Source organism: Pantherophis guttatus, chromosome 2 (genome assembly GCF_059756535.1).
Source record: "Pantherophis guttatus breed Tessera chromosome 2, ASM5975653v1, whole genome shotgun sequence".
Lineage (NCBI taxonomy): Eukaryota > Metazoa > Chordata > Lepidosauria > Squamata > Colubridae > Pantherophis > Pantherophis guttatus.
In genome coordinates this window covers 277,523,961-277,541,979 of record NC_142064.1, presented here as the reverse complement: position 1 = coordinate 277,541,979, position 18,019 = coordinate 277,523,961, and the positions used below count along the sequence as shown (strand labels likewise).

The 18,019-nt window shown below is 43.4% G+C and overlaps 1 protein-coding gene across 1 annotated transcript in view; it reads right to left on the bottom strand.

The window, feature by feature from the left end:
* Nucleotides 1-18,019, bottom strand: part of LOC117670021 (pregnancy zone protein-like) — an 82,290-nt gene that overhangs the window by 15,051 nt on the left and 49,220 nt on the right. Inside the window, exons 17-27 of the mRNA XM_034424876.3 lie at nucleotides 17,019-17,091; nucleotides 14,418-14,646; nucleotides 12,453-12,744; nucleotides 11,085-11,211; nucleotides 9,937-10,058; nucleotides 8,258-8,309; nucleotides 7,402-7,485; nucleotides 5,063-5,239; nucleotides 2,820-2,901; nucleotides 2,135-2,291; nucleotides 221-295 (exon numbers count right to left, since the gene is read on the bottom strand). Coding sequence (XP_034280767.2) covers nucleotides 221-295; nucleotides 2,135-2,291; nucleotides 2,820-2,901; nucleotides 5,063-5,239; nucleotides 7,402-7,485; nucleotides 8,258-8,309; nucleotides 9,937-10,058; nucleotides 11,085-11,211; nucleotides 12,453-12,744; nucleotides 14,418-14,646; nucleotides 17,019-17,091 — 1,470 coding nt within the window. The remainder of the gene's footprint in view (nucleotides 1-220; nucleotides 296-2,134; nucleotides 2,292-2,819; nucleotides 2,902-5,062; nucleotides 5,240-7,401; nucleotides 7,486-8,257; nucleotides 8,310-9,936; nucleotides 10,059-11,084; nucleotides 11,212-12,452; nucleotides 12,745-14,417; nucleotides 14,647-17,018; nucleotides 17,092-18,019) is intronic.

The window sequence follows — 18,019 nt, the reverse complement described above, 5'->3', positions numbered from 1 at the left end:
AATTGATTGAAGGAGGGATAAGGAAGAAGTAATTTGGCTTATTCAGCTTATACAATTACATTGGGTTCACCAGATGGCTTTGCATGTGCAGTGAAGCTAGTCAGATGTGGTCTATTTCATTAGCCTAAATGATTGTAAACTCCATGACCAAGTGGGAACTTGAACATGGGTTTCCTCACTGCTAGTTTACTGCAATCATGGTTGCACTTTGCACACTTACGGTGGGAGGTAGCGGCACTTCCAGCAAAGCAATGGTGATATAAGTTGAAAGAGTGGTCTGGTCATCAACTCCCCCCTGCAGGAGAGAGACAGATATCAGCTGCACCTATTATACAAAGAACTTCCACCATCTTCTACCATTCCTCCATTCTTTCCATATCTATATTATATCTCCCTCCCAAGAAATCATGGAATCTTGGGAACTGAGCAATACAATGGTGCTTTTTCAGGAGGCAACTGGACTTCCTTGTCTTTTCTTTCGAAGACGTTTCGCTTCTCATCCAAAAAGCTTCTTCGGCTCTGACTGAATGATGGGGAATGGAAGGATTTATACTCCTTGCAGACATTTGTATTCTTTTAGAGAGTTGTTGGGGCCACTAGGAGGTTTATCTGTGTCCTAAGGGCCACCTGAGTAGTGCCAATGGGTGTGGAGTCTTCTTAACTGCAGGATGTTTTTCTGCCCTGTGTCCCTTCCCTGTTGAAGACAGGTGCAGACTGTTGAGGATGAGTCTGTGCTGTCTGGATCTCAAACTAAAGCGCAAACGGTTCTTGTAGTCTGCAATTTTTCTGGAAACCCATTCATACTCCTGCACCATTCAAAGGGTGTTCATCCCAAAGTGAGTAGCTAAATATCTGTGTTTTCAAAGAAAAAGAAGGCAGTCCACTTGCCTCCTGAAAAAGCACCCTTGGGCACTACTTGATCTGTCCCCGTCTACACACACACACAAACACAGCCAGCCGAGGATTAAGAAAGTACTTGGCACGCACACAGGTCGTTATCTCAAACTTGGCAGCAATATAAGCACCGTCTGCCAAGACCTTTTACTGCAACAGATAACATAAAATTACATACGCATTGCAAATAGTCCAGCAAAACAATATCCCTTTCGGCAGCTTCAGACATTGTTCAAGTGACTAGCCAAAGTTAGTTTTTGTTCGTCACGGAGTTTTACCAGCCACCACCCTCTCTTATATAGTCTCTGGGGTGTGGTCCAGTGACTCAGTTCTAATCCCTAGCACGCCTCCTTAACTGCTGCAACCGTTTATCACGCCTTCGTTGGCGTGCATCCAGGAATGACGGCTCTCCTTCTTCGCTCTCATCCGAGACACCTGGCTCCTGGCTAATCTCCTCTCCCTCGGCCGGCACCTGAGACAGTGCCAGAGGGGAGGGGCCTGGAGAGGGAGGCCTGGCTGACTCCTCTCCCTCATGTTTGGAGCTTTCTTCCTCCGATGAGATAGGCTCAGAGGGCGGGGCCACAACACTACTGAAGATATTCTGTCAGTTTTTCGTGTAAAACGTTTAATCCTGACTGCTGAATATTCATGAGTCTTTCTGTTTTGTCAATGCTGTCCTTGTTCATCAACAGAAAGACAACACATATTTTTTTCCAGATTAGAAATCCAGAGTAATTCCCAATCATTCTCTATGTGGCCAAACCAATTCAATCTGGATCAATCTTCAATTCACATTCCTTCTTGAGCTCATTCGTTTAATGATGGTCCAAAGCTACAACAATCTTGGAGAAACCAGATTTCAGTGCATCCTTGAAATTAACGACTCTCACACCAACCCTACAATCCCATGAACACAATTTGGGCACTTGGCAACTGGCTTGCTTTTACGACAGTTGCATAGTCTTGTGTGATCACAATATGCAACCTTCCTGACCAGTTTTGGACAAAAAAAAGTGAACTGGGGAAACCAGATTCACTTAACAACCATGGTGATTCGTTTAACAAGCACGGTAAAAATGGTCGTAAAATCAGGTCGATCATGTGATGACTTGTTTAGTGGCTATCTCATTTAAGGTCCAAAATTCCAGCCCCAATTGTGGTTGCAAGTCAAGTATTCCCAATATACCCAACTCTCATTTCGAAAGATACGTCGCCGTTTTCTCCCACCCGCCTCTTGTACCTTGAGGGCATTGTTAAAAAGAGATCCGGTACTCCGAAAGCATCCAGTATTCTCCTGCCTTAGTGTCAGCGAGTTCTGGGCATCGTTGATGTGCTTGTCTTCCACAAAGATTATGGATCTCGCCCGAGCAAAAGATTTCAGTACAAAAGCCGTCAGCCTATAAAACAGCCCAGAGCAAAGGAGAACCTCATTTTTCTTTTTCTAGTTCCCAAGCTCCTATAATCTTTGGCTATTTTGGGATTGAAGAACCCATTGAAAGAAGGAAGGAAAGTTAGGAGGGCAGCTATAACTAGGCAGTCAAAACCCCCCTTTTCGCCAGCAATGTGATGATTGCACAGTTATAGGCAATTATCTTCACTATTTAACCATTCCTGAGTATGCTTCCACTTGGTATGGTTATCGTGTTTCTTTTCAATCTCTAAAACCAACCCACCCCCACAGACAAGCAAGACACCAGAATATAAACTGACAGTAAACACCACTCCTTACCAGAACTGATGATGTTACCTTGTCAGGATAAAGAAACATCTGCAAGAAAAACGGGAGAGCCCCACGGACCCTTCACGTCAACCCTGAGCTATAAATATTCTCCTTTATGGCTCTTGAATTTTCTGAATGTTGATTTGGTTAGTCCATCACCGTAGAAAGTTTGAGAAACACGACCTTAGGAACAAAGAAATCTTACCAAGTGTTCCCTTCCTCTGAACCTTTTCCAAAAGCGCTGTAAGAACCATCGGGATGCTTGTAGTTCAGTTGCCTTTGATAGCCTGAAGTGGAAGAGGAAATTTAGAGGTGAGCTGAGCAGCATGTGCGTTTCCAAACCCAAGTGAAATATTCCGTTCAAGTTTGTGATTCATTTCCAAAAGTCAGTTTGACTTAGAAATTGAGCCAAACTGGCTTTGAATCTCCAAATTAAATTTGGAATATTATTCAGTATGCTTGACTACACCACGACCTCTTCCAAAGGTTCCCTTTATGATCCCATCCTGGATACTCATGGGAACAGTGGATAAATTAATTAAAAAGATCTATAAGTTTTTACTAGGCATTGAACTGGAGGAGGAACAAGTAAAGGAAACAATGATAGCCTGGGCAAAGAATTTTGGACATTCAATAGATCTAGATAAATGGCAACAGCTATGGGAAAGGAATTATAAATTAACAATGTCCACTGCATATAAGGAAAATCAATATAAAATGTTTTATAGATGGCATATGCCCCCTGAGAAACTGGCAAAAATGTTTAAAGATAAATCAGCTAAATGTTGGAAATGTCGCCAGTTACCAGGTTCTTATTACTATATGTGGTGGACATGTCCAGAAGCAAAAAATTATTGGAATACAATTAAGATATGGCTGGAAGAAATGATACAACAACGTATTGATTTAAAACCAGAACTGTTCCTATTGGGTATCCTGCCAGAAAAAATTAGCAAAGAAAATATCCATTTGATTATACATGTAATAACGGCTGCAAGGATTGTTTATGCACAACACTGGAAAGCAGAGAGAATAGAGCCTTGATAGTACAGGGGTTTAGTGCACCCTGTAATTAACACAGCTGCCTGCAATTTCTGCTGGTTCGAATCTCTCCAAGGCTCAAGGTTGACTCAGCCTTCCATCCTTTCTAAGGTAGGTGAAATGAGGACCCAGTTTGTGGGGGCAATAAGCTGACTTTGTATAAAACATACCAAAGTATGAAGGCTATTGCTTAACGCATTGTAAGCCGCCCTGAGTCTCCGGAGAAGGGCGGCATATAAATCAAATTAAAAAAAAAAAAAAAACCTTTGGAAGGAGAAGTAATAAAAAAAAATTAGATTGTACAGAAATGAATAGATTGACTTTGATGATTAAAGAGAAGATTCAGAATACTTCATATGGAATCAATTTTACTATTGGTTAGAAAAGAAATACAAATAAGTAAATTAATAGTTATATATAAAAATGCCATAATCAGAATATTTTGTTGGTGATGAATTGTTGTAATTGATTCGATGAGAACGAAGACAGAATAAATAACAAAAAGAAGAACCATTGGAGACAACACCGAGATGTCACACGGAAGGAATGTCTGATGAAACAGTTCCTCTGTATATTGTACCACAGACGGCAGAAAGGTCTACGGGTGAGGAGAGTTCACATAGGTGCAATCCTATCCAGAGCCTCAGTCACCAATTACATTTATAACCCTCTTTTCTCTTTGCATAAACACTCAACATCACTTACATATTTACATTGTAATTCATTCTAATTCTTCTATAACAGAACAATTAATCAGTGGAACAACTTGCTTCCATGAATGGTCCAACACTGGAAGTTTTTAAGAAGAGATTGGATAACCATTTGTCTGAAATGGTACAGGGTTTCCTGCTTGAGCAGGGGTTTGGACTAGAAGATCTCCAAGGTCCCTTCCAACTCTGTTATTCTATTCTCTGCTATTGCAGGACAATGGATTGTCCAGAAGAGCAAGACATTGAGCAATATTTCATTCATACATTCATTCGATTGTAATCCTTCATTTACTACTTTTTTATAAGGAATTCAAAAGGGCAAATATACATCATACTCCTTCCTTGTTTTATCTCCCCCCATAACACTTTTCTATTTTTCCTAACCAACCTTTTGAGGTGAGTTGAGCCAAAAGAGAGTGACTAACCCAAAATCATTCAGTCATTCTTTCATGCTCAGGCAGTACTAGAACTCACAGTCTCCTGGTTTCTAGGTCAGCGTACACCAAAAGGTTCTCTATATTACTAATGTCTCTTGTTCCCAACATCTGGAAAGGTTCCAAATGTCTCAGTCAATCTAATCTGTCCAATTTACAGTCTCCTCTATCAATACCAGTGACTGATCTGTCGATCGAGCCTTTGAAAGTTCCCAACTGCAGTAGAGAAAAAGAGAGGAAAATTCCTGTGAGATGCTTCTCACCAGCCTCTAAGTATCCGACGGCCTTGGATTTGATCTCCTCTGTCAGTTGTCCAGTCTTTTTGAGATAGTTCAGGATGTAGATATTGGGGGCAAAGAGGGCCATGTTCTGCTCCCCACAGCCATAGGGCATCTTGAGAAGCTGATGGAGGTTCTTTATTGCTCCTCCTAAAATGTCTCCTGAGAAAGGGAAAGAAGAGGACATATAATAGAAAGGATCATGCCAACTTTGATTCCCCCCTCAAAAGATGTCACTGTTTGAATATCCAGAGAAATCTACCCAGCCTTGTGTCAGGTCCCTGCTAGAACGCTGTTATTCTGAGGGAGAAGGGATTGTCATCTGGGGCAAGAGTCTTTGCATGCTTTTGCTTTTGCTGTAATGAGTGGGATTTAGGGAAGGGGACCAAGTCGACATGATGGATGTCTCCCAGCCAGTTCTAGCCTATTACCAAGGTCACAACATCCTGAGGATGAACCGTTATCAACCTAACACCTCAGAGTTCTCAAAACACTTTTGAGGCACTGTATTGGCTACTAGTGGACCGGGGGTGGGGTTTGAATGGGAAGAATAGCTTAATGCTTTGAGTGGGAACTTCTGATTCCATCTGAACTCTGTGCAATCACTTTCTCTCCATAAAAGTTCCTTTTGAAATGCCAATTGTTTCAAGAGTCATGCTTTCCTAAAGAGATAGCTGAGGCAGGTCCTTACATTTAATCCGATGCCCTAAAACTGCCAACCATAATGACTATCCAACATGCTGGAATACAGGTAGTCCTCAATCTACAACCATAATTGAGTCCAAAATTTATGATGCTGAGCTAAGTGAATTTTGCCCTTTTCATGACATTTCTTGCCAGAATTGTTAAGTGAATTAGTGCCGGGGTTGGCTTAGAAAGCACCCAGCTCAGGCTTAATGTAAAACTGTCAATCATGGACCATACAGGTAATCCTCAATTTATGACCACAATTGAGCCCAAAATTTCCATTGATAAATGAGATATTTTCGTGCCACAGTTGTTAAGTGAATCACTGCAGTTCTTAAGTTAGTGACATGGTTGTTAAGTGATTCTGTCCTCTCCATTGATTTTGCTTGTCAGAAGGTCGCAAAAGCTGAACACACGACCCTAGGGCACTGCAACTATCATAAATATGACTCAGTTGCCAATCTTTTGAATTGTGATAAATGCATGGCACAACATAGGATAACGAACACATCAGGACTAGTTTCAGAAGTCCATCTGCATTTAAAAGACACACCAGTGGTGGGTTCCTCCCGATTCAGCCCAGTTCCGCCGAGCCAGTAGCGGTGACGTATGACATCACTGAACTGGTTCTGCCCTCCCGCCCCTCCCACACATTATTCTTACCTTTTATTTGGCCCCACCCCCAATCTATTGCTGCCTCCTGAGTCCCAGCTGATGGGCTATAAGGAAAAAAACTGTTTAAACTCTTGCCGCGGGGCTTCAAAGGGCCGCCCTACAGTTGATCAGTGTTAAAAAGCGGTTTGGTGGTAGACCGGTGCCTCCAAAAACAAATGAGTAGACCGGTGCCTGCAAAAATAAATGGGTAGACCAGTGCCTGCAAAAATACATGAGTAGACCAGTGCCTGCAAAAATAAATGGGTAGACCAGTGCCTGCAAAAATAAATGGGTAGACGGGTACAGCTCTGCAAGCAGTTAAAAGCCTGGTAGACCAGTACCTCTGCCAAATCCTAAAGAATTGTCACATGACCATCAAGCCACCCCCATGAAATAAGCCACGCCCACAGAGCCGGTAGTAAAAAATTTTAGAACCCACTCCTGAGACACATGCCACTCTTTTGAAGACAACAAAGTCCATATTTTGGACAGAGAGGACCACTGGTTTGAAAGAGGGGTCAAAGAGTCCATCTATGTCAAAATTGAACAGCCCTCTCTCAACAGAGGGGAAGGGATACAACATCAGCTATCTCCAATCTACAACACAGTCCTTTCAACAGTTCTGCAAGAAGGCTCCACACCAATTTGTACCACTCAGGTGACCCTGATGTCACAGATAAACATCCAGATAACCTTAACAACCTGCTAAAAGGATGCAAATGAAAAGCTGTCTGCAAGAAGTATAAATCTTTCCATCCCCCACCATCCAGTCAGAGCTGAAGAAGTTTCTTAGATGAGAAGCGAAACATCTTCAAAGAAAAACCAGAAAGTCCAGTTGCCTCTTGAAAAAGCACCTTTGTGGTAAATCAAGGACTACTTCTATATGGAATTGGAGCAGCTTCCAGATTGACCCAGTGACCTTATATGGGAGTACCCAAGGACAGAATTAATTTCCAAAATGAGTACCATGGTATCTCACTTACCCAGCACACAAAAGGAGGCCCTGGCTGAGCCTTCTACAACATTCTCCGGTAACATCAGAGGAAAAGATTTGGACTCGGGTTCTCCTATAAAAGAAAAACAACACTTTGATCATGGAGTTACTTTTCTAACTCGACTCTTGATGCACGTTCTGCTTAGAAGGTTGAGCTGCAATAGGGATTTTAGCAGGAATCAAATTGTTCAAGAGACCACATCCAATATTTATATCCTTTCCCCACTCCTTCCTCTCATCTAGGCTTTCATGAATGCCTGAGTTGGGGAGGTGGTGATCTTTTGATGGAGGTTGTTTTTTTTTTTAAGAGCATTTAGAGTAAGTTAATATCTGTGTCTACATGTCAGATCTGCCATTCTTCGTGGAAGAAGGGGGGTGGGATTTGGAGTTGCCACATTTAGTTATTTTCCTATGTGTCCTAAGTATCCAATTTCTTACCTGATCCTCTTTGTATAAACTTTATCCTGATTTATAACCATTGCCTGGCACCAGGAATGCCTGGAGAATTCTCACACCTCGGGAAATGAAAGGGAAGGGGGTGGGGAACAAGTGGATTGTAAGATGACCCTGAGAAGCTCTTCATATCTGTTTCTCAGAGAGGTTGGTGCAATTCGTATTCACACCAGCAGATTGGTTGGAATCCACATTGGAAGGTGGGGAGGGGGTTCCTAATTTCCTTTATCCTGAACTGAATGCCCTGAGGGACCCCAGAGCCTGCTTTGAGTTTTGACTTGCGTTCATCCCTTTCAATAAAAGGTTCCTTTTTGAAATACAAAATTCTCGAGAGTTCGTACTTTCTTGGAAGTGGGGGAGAAGCTGGTCCTTACACTACATGGGCAACATACCTGGTGCACAGAGAAGAGAGTTGAACACCACTTCTTTCTCTATCCCTTCAGGCTTCACAGGAACAGGAAGGGAAAGAAAAAGGGAGAGATAAACAGGAGTGTTAGAATCATTTAGAAAAATCGCTATGGACATAACATTTGAGTTAAGTAGACGAGCACCAAGAGGAAATGCAGAGCGAGCGTTCTGCCAGTGAAAACGAGAGGTGAACCATCAAGAGGAGCATTTAGAATTCATATCACTGGATAGGTCAAAATAGAATTGCTTTGTATTGTTTCCTAACAAGATAATTTCTGAGAATGAAGGTTCGCTCTCCGAGCTTGTGGTTTGGTTTCTGAATGTTTCATTACCAGGCTAGGTAACATCTTCAGTGGAGTTTAGGGGAGTTTTGTTACCCAGCCTGGTAGTTTCATTAACCAATCAACCCACAAGCTCGGAGAACGAACCTTCATCCTCATCCTACACCCGAGGATGTTCACCACTATTGCAAAGATAATATCTGTTTTCAGTTTGAGATTGATACCCCTGCTGTAGAGCAATCTGCTATGAGTCTTTTCAAATTCACCATGTTCTTGCACTGCCCTCAGTCTGAATTTCTTGTTTCTTAATTCCAAAAAAGCCACATTATCTAGGGCCTTTTCCACCTCTGTTAGTCATTTCTGCTTTATTAAATTTTTATTTTACTTTTTAAAGTTTTTAATTTTACTTTATTCTTTTTAACGTCTCAAAAAAAATTGCTAGAATCTTCTAATTTAGGGGTGTCAAACTCAATTTCATTGAGGGCTGCATCAGGGTTGTGTTTGACCTCAGGGGGCAGGCGTGGGCATGACTGTGGTGGGTGTGGCCAGCTCAACATCACTCATGTTGGGGGCGCCTGCAGTGGCCCGAGCGCTCTGCCAGTGAAAAAAGGCTCCCAACCTCCGTTTTTGTCTACGACAACCGCCTACAACCCTCTGCAAGCGAAAAGAGAGCTCAGGAAGGCTGTGTATGACTCTCGTGAGCTCTGTTTTTACTGGCAGAGGCACCAGGGGCCAATCCTTCGTGTTTCCAGGGCGGCCCCGCAGGCCAGATCTAAGCACCCCGTGGGCCGGATCTGGGCCCCAGGCCTTGAGTTTGACACCTCTGCTTTAGTTTTTTATCCACCTTTTCCCCCCAATGATTGCAAATCTCTTCCATTCCCTCTCTTAAATTAGTCAGTTTCCCATTAACTGATAAAGTTATATTCTTCCTAATTCCTCAAACTTTTTATGTAAAATCTGGACTAATCCCTTTTTCTGTCATTTGCTGGCTTTCTAAAAAGATCCCCTTTTTGTTGTAGACATTTCTGTCACTTTGGTTGCCTTTCTTATACTAGCCATGCTTTCTATTGTAACATTTGTAATCCAAAGGAGAAAAAAGCGAAAAGCGCGAGGGGTGGGGGGGAGAGAGTTAAACGGGTCACTGACAAGAACCCTTCAGATCTTGCCAGACTTCTCCCAAGGAGCAGCACTCAAGAGCTCAGATGGGTGATCTCACAGCTTCTTTTCTTGACCTGGAAAACTCTACTAACTGGGATAAATAGCTGACTGTTAGTATTTTCCTCAGAATCATCTCTGACATTTAGCACAGATATCCACCATCACTTTACACAGAAGTCTGTGTCGTCTCATTACCCAGCCTGGGTTTAAAGCATCCCACATACCTCAACTAATAATGACTTGATCACGACGTCTTTGTTTCCAATGGTGGGCACTTCCACTACTTCATTCCCGCAGAGCTGGTTTGAGGTCACAGCCTCTGCACTTGCTGTGAGGTTTATCTCCCCTGGAACAAAAATGGTTCATCTTATTACAATATGCTACTTTTATATTGTAGATTGAGCACAGAGACCTTGCCAAGAGTATGGTTAGATAAGGGACAGCAGAGCCTGCAGCTGGATAGTGGGGAGATGCAAGAGGATCAGAAGAGACCCTCCCTAGTTTCACAGGATGTAAAGAAGACAGCGGGAGAATTGAACTTTCAGACTTGTACGACTGATATCAACCTTACTAGGTAGATCAGACAGGAAACACAACCTGATGCGCTAATTCTATTCTACGTAAATCTACATTAGTAGAATCTTGCAAGTTTGAAAGTACAGATCTCCCACTGTCTCCTTTACAGCCCAGGAAACTAGAGAGGGTCTCTTCTGAGCCTCTTGCCCTGCCTTCTGTACTCCTGTGGGTGTTGCAGTCTCCTAGCTGACCGTTCCCTAGGCAGTGTCTCTTTGCCCAGTCTCCCAAGGTCTTTCTCACATTCTCTCGGCACTTCTTGACTGCCTGTGCTGGCTCTGGGTGAGTTATACACACACACACATGAGATGTGCATCAAACCCGGTTTAATTAAAGTTACACGACAGATCTTAGTAAATGCCGGATCTGCTGGAACGGAATAAAGTCGGAGCTGAGCGATCAACCGCTCCGCTCCATTTTATAGGTCTTCTGGTTCCTTGCCATCAGTGTCCTTCTCATTGCACTCAGCTGCTGTGTGGTCGGTTTGAATTCCCCGCCTATCTATCCCGCTGTCACAGTCCCATGATGTCATTGGCTTGTTTCAGGGGTGTTCTCATTGCCACCGAGGTGTTGGCTGTGCGATGTCTTGTCTGCCCACATTTCGCCTTCCCGAACCCCACTAATTCCATCACTCCCACTGTGCATCATTGTCCTAATCGCATCCTTGACGCTCAACACATACATTACAATCCTTAGGAGGAAATGATATAATTAAAATTCTGCTCCTTGATTTACTTTACACATGGAGGGAAAAGATCATCTTCTAAGTAATGGCTCCACTATTAGAGTTACCACTTACCTAGAATTTTAGGGGTCATCATCCATGACACTGTTTTTCTTCCATTTGCACAGATACAATAGGAATCCTCCTCCTTCTCCATAGAAGATGCCTCAAAGTCAGCAGAAGGAGTCAGAGATATTCTGACCTGTCCATTTGGAAAAAATAATAATTCAATGGGAAAGCTATACATCCCCACCGCAGTGCCGAGAAAAGCTCATAATCATCATTTCCCATGAGGCCCCTGTGAGCCTTTCAAAAGGCCCTGAAATCATTGTGTCTTCAGCAACATTGGAGATCCCATGGGGAGCTTGCACAATGGTCATACTATGAGTAGATGAATGTTCTTCTCCCCCAATTTTGCTTTTATGTATTTGTTAAGTTTTTAACATCTGTGATAGTGTTTGAATATTTGTTTGTTTGTTTATTGGATTTTTATGCCACCATCTCCCCTATACACATACACATACATACATACATATATGAATAAATGAATGAATGAGATAATGTACAGCATGTTCAAAACTCTTATTCTAGTACTTGAGGTAGGAATCCAACAAGCTTCTCTTTGCTATTCTTGGTAAAATGGGCAATTAAAGAACTCAAAAATGGGGATCAACCCCATTCTGGCTAATGGTAAAGTCAACCTTTAAGAGCCTTGATAGTACAGTGGTCTAAAGCACCCTGTTATTAACCAGCTGCCTGCAATTACTGCAGGTTCGAATCTCACCAAGGCTCAAGGTTGACTCAGCCTTCCATCCTTTCTAAGGTAGGTAAATTGAGGACCCAGTTGTGGGGGCAATAAGCTGACTTTGTATAAATATACAAAAGTATGAAGGCTATTGCTTAGCGCATTGTAAACCGCTCTGAGTCTGCGGAGAAGGGCGGCATATAAATCAAATTTAAAAAAACAAACAAACCACAATCTTCTGGGTACAACCTACACTCCCTCTGTAAGTTCTAGTTCATTTCCCCATATACACTCATTACTGTCATGGCTGTAATTTTCCATAGAAAAGTATCTGCTAGAGTAGTGTTTTCAAACTCAGCAACTTTAAATTGAGTGGACTTCAATTTGCTGGCTGGGGAATTCTGGAAGTTGAAGTTCAAACATCATAAAATCATCAAGCTTGAACTAATGTATTAAAGGAAAAGAAGTATTGAAAGCCAGTTCTCTGGCAAAAATCAGAGTGAGAGAAATACACAGCCATTTGTCCAGAATGATCTAGGTTCCTGCTAGAAGAGGGAGGTTGAACTGGAAGACCTCCAAGGTCTCTTCCAACTCTGTTATTCTGAGTTGGAGCAAATAGACTTGGGCAGAGAAAGAGGACCAAGCAATTTCAAGAATACAAAGGGAAGGTCCCACAGCAGCCATTAAAAGTTCCTTACCCGGATGCAGTAAGTCAGGTAGGAGAAGACGGTAGCCTTGAGTGGGAAGGCTTCTCCTCGCACCACGGAGTAAGGCAAGGTGAGTTCAATGAAGAAGGGCTGGAAGGCCTTCAGAAAAGCGGGCTGGGCCAGGCCAAAGCCTGTGTCTGCTGAAAGGCAGAAAGCTCCGGCTTTCCATTTGGTGATAGTGTCCGGGATGGTCACAGGAAGAGCAATCTCTTTGGGTTCTTCAGATACATCACTCTTTCTACTAGAACGATGGACTTGAGAATGGCTGTTTCCTTGAGAACCACTGAAGGACACAAGAGAATAGAAAGTGAAGGAAGCAATCCACCACAGGTAGTCCTCGATTTACAACCATTTGTTTATTGACCATTCCACATTACAACAGCAGTGAAAAAAGTGGCTTATGTCCATTTTTCACGCTTGCGGTCAAAATTTGGACACTTCGCAATTGGCTCATATTTATGACGTGGTGTCCCAGGGTCATGCGATCCCCTTTCATGACCTTCAGACAAGCACTATCAACAGGGACGCCAGATTCACTTAACAACCATGTCACTAACTAACAAGTTGTAAAATGGGGCAAAATTCACTTAACTGCCTTGCTTAGCAACAGAAATGTTGGGCTCACATTTATGACTGTTACAGGGTCCCAGGATCACATAATCACCTTCTGACAAGCAAAGTCAATGGGGAAGCCAGATTCACTTAACAACTGTGTTACTAATTTAACAACTGCAGAGACCCACTTAACAACATATATTTTGGGCTCAATTGTGGTCATACGTTGAGGACTACTTGTATTTTTTTAAAAAAAAATCAGTATTACAATCAAGATATCAGCTGCTTGTCTTCACTGTCTTTGAAGCTTGCTAGCAACTGCCATAACCAAGGAGAAGAGGGCGTCTGGGAAAGGAAGTTGTTATGACTCTGACCCCCGAGCCTGTCCTAACAGAGGGAGAGGACTCAGAAGGTGAAGAAGAGGATTTGGCAAGGCCTCCCTCTTCAGGATCCTCCTCTCTGGCAATGTCTCAGGTTTCCTCCGAAGGCCAAGAGATATGCCAGAAGCGAGGCACTTCGGAGCAGCCACAGATAGAGAGCGAGGGGGATGAGTGTTGGCTGGATCCCAGACAGCGTCAGAAGGATAAGCGCGCGCAGCAGAGAAAGAGGCATGGGCGGGCCAGAGATTGAGCTGAGTCACTGGACCACACCCCACAAGGGATAAAAGGGGGTGTGTCGGCTATTCAGGCCTTGTGACGAACAAATTGAAAAGCTCGGAAGTCATATCGTGTTTCTAGAACCCTGTTAGAATCTCTTTTTGGATTTCTTCGGACTGGACTTTGACAATTCTTTGCTTTGAGGAATTAATTTGATATATCAGACTGAGGAGAAAAAACCTCCCTTAGTGAGTAAAATCTCTTGGCAAGCAGTTCATGGTTCACTGCCAAGACTGTTATCTTAAAGGAATTCCTGACTGTTTGATTCATTAACTCCTGGCTGTCTGTTTGTGTGTGTGCATGCGACGGGGACAGAACAGAAGTGTACTGAAGGTGTGAAAGGATGCTATGGGAAATTGGGGAGTATGGACACTAACAGAGGTGCCATCTGTTAGCCATCTGCTGAGGCATCTGCTGAGCTTCAAGGACGCCAAACCTGGGAAAGGAATTTATACTGGCACCTGAAACACCGAGTTCCCAAAACATCGGAACAGAGCCTGATTGGGAATTGCTTTCAATATACAATTTTCGCACAATTTTTCTGTAGAGCTTGCCTCATCCATTCTGCCCTCAGCATCTCTAATAAAAATACCTTTTCTCTACAACCTATGGAGTCAAGAGTCTTTCTTTCCTAGGGAGTAGCTGGGGCCAGACTGACACAGGATGAATAGCCATGCCTGGAAGCTCCCCTAGGTTGGAGAAATTGGTCTCCAGGGGAATCTCTTAAACTGTCTCATCCACTTACTTTAAAATAACCAGGTCCCATATCCACGTTTCAGGAAAGAAGCGCCGAGGTGTCCTTTTAGGGGCAGCTTCAACCTGAGGAGTGGGAAGCCGTGGAAGAGCACTACCAACACCAAAAGCCACTCCAGGGGCTGCCATACCGCCAACTCCCGGGGGGGGAGCGAAACCCTGACCACCAATACCTGGAGGCCCTCCAGGCATTAATGCACCTCCAGGCCTGAATTCCATCACTGTAACACAGAAAGAAAGCCATTTGATGAGTTGTAGTCAAAGGATACTAGTCCCTCCCCTCTCAGGTCCAGTTTTGGTCTTTGACTGCATAAATTCATGGCGGATGACTGGAGGCTTCCAGACAATTGGACAACGAGGGAACGATGTCCTAATTTCACCCCTGGAAGCCTCAACCTTTCCACTTTCTTTGTTTCATGGAACTCTGCACCAGAGTTCAAACCACCTGGGATGTTTACATCACTTGGGGAATCTCCCTGTAAGCTCCACCCTCCTTGTGATGGTTACTATCAACCCCTCAATTAAAACAGTGTTGTTAGATGTCTAAGTATATTGACTCATGTTGTATGGCTGTGGTGTTATTATTATCCTTTTCATATTTTCTACTGCCCGTTCTTATTGGCATCGTATTGTGATTATTATGTAAATGAAGATTCAATCATCCAGGCCAAAAGTATGTAAAAAAGGTCAAATCATGGAAACTAGACCAAAATATATTAAACGGAGAGATTTCATTACTCATCCAAATAACTCCTGTCAAAATGAAAATTTTTGATTAGGCATAGAGTCAGAGAGTCATTGGATTGTACTAACTCTTGCAGGGGTTTCTCCCAAAAATAAAAGGCAATATGTAAATGAAGACTCAATCATCCGGAGCAAAAGTATGTAAAAAATCATGTCAAATGGACCAAAGTCCTACTCAATTACTCTTTGACTCTATGCCTAAACCAAAAGTTTCCTTGTGACAGAAGGAGTTAAACTTGGATGAGTAATGAAACATCTCAGTTTAGTAAACTTCGGTCCAGTTGCCATGATTTAACCTTTTTACCTATTATGATTATTATTACTCTGTTGCTTTGCATGTTCATTGAGAGCTTTTATACCGGAGACAAATTCCTTGTGTGTCTAGTCATACTTGGTCAAATGAACTATTCTGTTCTGTTCTACTCCATTCCATTCTAATTCCATTCCATTCTAATTAATATCAACCTCTCAATTCCTCCCCTCACTTAACCTCAGCATCTAATGTGATGCGATTCGGGGTGTGGGGGGAGGAACTCAGTTTCTGACAAGATGGTGGCTCCAATTGGGTGATCAAAGTCACACCTCTTGATATTGGCAGACATAAAAAAGGGACAGACTTCACACATGCAGGTCTGCTTGCCATCTTGACTTTAAAAAAAATGTTTCCTCAAATATCTTTTTACTGAGGGGTTTTTTCTTAACACTAACCCTGTGAATTATATTTTGCTTAGCGGTGGGCTTTTTTAGCCTATTGATGCTTCAATGGGAGGAGAATCTATTGCTTTATATTTATTCATGATTTTGGTTTCTGCCGCTGCCCTCTGATACATGTCTCTGTACAAGTCAGGATTTGGGTCCTCAACAAGTCAGGAATAGCAATAGCACTTAGATTTATATACCGCTTCACAGTGCTTTACAGCCATCTCTAAGCGGTTTACAGAGTCAACATATTGCCCCCAACAATCTGGGTCCTCATTTTTACCGACCTCAGAAGGATGGAAGGCTGAGTCAACCTTGAACTGGTCAGAATCGAATTGCTGGAAGTCAGCAGAATTAGCCTGCAATACTGCATTCTAACCATTGCGCCACCATGGCTCTTCTCAATTGCTTAAGAGAGTTCAGGACAAAGGTTTGGGGACATCAAGAGAAAGTAAGTGGCATTGTCCATGTGGTGACATCATTTGTAACAATGACATGGTGCAGATAATGTGGATTCTAGGGTACAGAAAAATGAAACAACAGAGCTGGAAGGGACCTTGGAGGTCTTCTACCTGCTGCTGAAGCAGAAGATCCTACCTATACCATTTCAGACACGTGGTTGGCCAATCTCTTCTTTAAAATCTCCAGTGATGGAGAACCCACAACTTCTGAAGGCAAGCAGTTCCACTGGTTAATTGTGCTAACTGTTGGGAAAGAGCTCCTCATTTCTAGGTTGGTCCTCTCCTTGATTAGTTTTCATCCATTTTTTTTTTTAATTTGATTTATATGCCGTCCTTCTCCGGAGACTCAGGGCGTCTTACAATGCGCTAAGCAATATTGATTCTTGTCCTGCCCTCAAATGCTTTAGAGAATAGGTTGACCTCCCCCTTCTTCTCTATGGCAGCCCCTCAAATATTGGAAGACAGCTATCATGTTAACCCTAGTCCTTCTTTTCATTAGACTAGACATGGCCAATTCCTGCAACAAAGGAACACTCCCTCTCAGCCCTCTCAGTGGAACAGAGGCATTTGGGATCAAATCTCAACTATCGGGGTCTCCATCCATGAAAGAGTTCCAGCATCAATCCTGGAAGTAGCTCAATTGTAAAAGATCCCTTTCCTTATCACTTTCTCCCCATTCCAGGTCTTACCGGGGATGAATCCTCCAGAGCAGAAACGCGGGTTACGTAGCTTGGTGTTGGTAAAAATGCTCAAGCCGAAGTCCTACCAGATAAAGCAAAGAGCCATTGAGGAACAGTCCTTTCTGCTCATGAAAAATGATGATCAATGTTTATTTTCAGTACATTCTAATATACCCAACCATAAGGAATATATTATTGGCCAAACTTTCTACAGTATTTTTTTTTTTTCATAATGCTGCATCCAGTGGTGGGATTCAACTAATTTAATAACCGGTTCTTCCTAATGACTGGGTGGGCATGGCTGAGGGGAGTCATGTGACTGAGTGGGCATGGCCAACTTGATGTCACTCACGGCAAGGTGGGGTGGCATAGGTGGGGCGGCATAGGTGGGCCGAAGCAGCAGTGGCGATAGCCAGATCCTTAGACTTACCTTTGTGCAGCAATAGCAATGGTGATTCTCTGATGCCTCATCTCTTGCTGGGTCTCGCTGCCCGACAATCAGGGTTTTTAAAAGGTTTTTGCAGCAGGAAACGGAGGGCAGCTACTTCTGGCCTTTGTTGGTGCAGCTGCGCACAACTCTGGCCTACTGCCGCCTCCTCTTTGCTGCTCCAAATTGCCTGCAGCTGTTGCCTCTTTGCCAGCACAAACAGTCTGCAGCCGCTGCCTGTTTGCTGACGTGAACAGCCTTCCGCTACTACTGCCTTGGTTCAGCCCGGCAAAGAGGCGGTGGCAACGGTTTGGGCTGGCAAAGCGGTGGCAGCAGAGCATTTGTGCAGGCAAAGAGGCTGTGGCGGTTTGGGTCAGTAAAGAGGTGGGGGCGGCAGGCTGTTCGCACTGGCAAAGTGACGGCAGTGGCAGGCCGTTTGTGTTGGCAAAGAGGTGGCAGCTGGCCAGTCACATCAACAAAGAGGCAAAGGAAGGCTTACCAGACAGGCAGGTAGGTAGCTGGGCCACGTGGGAGGCAGCGGAGAATGGCGAAGGATGGCTTGGCAGGGAACTGGGCCACGTGG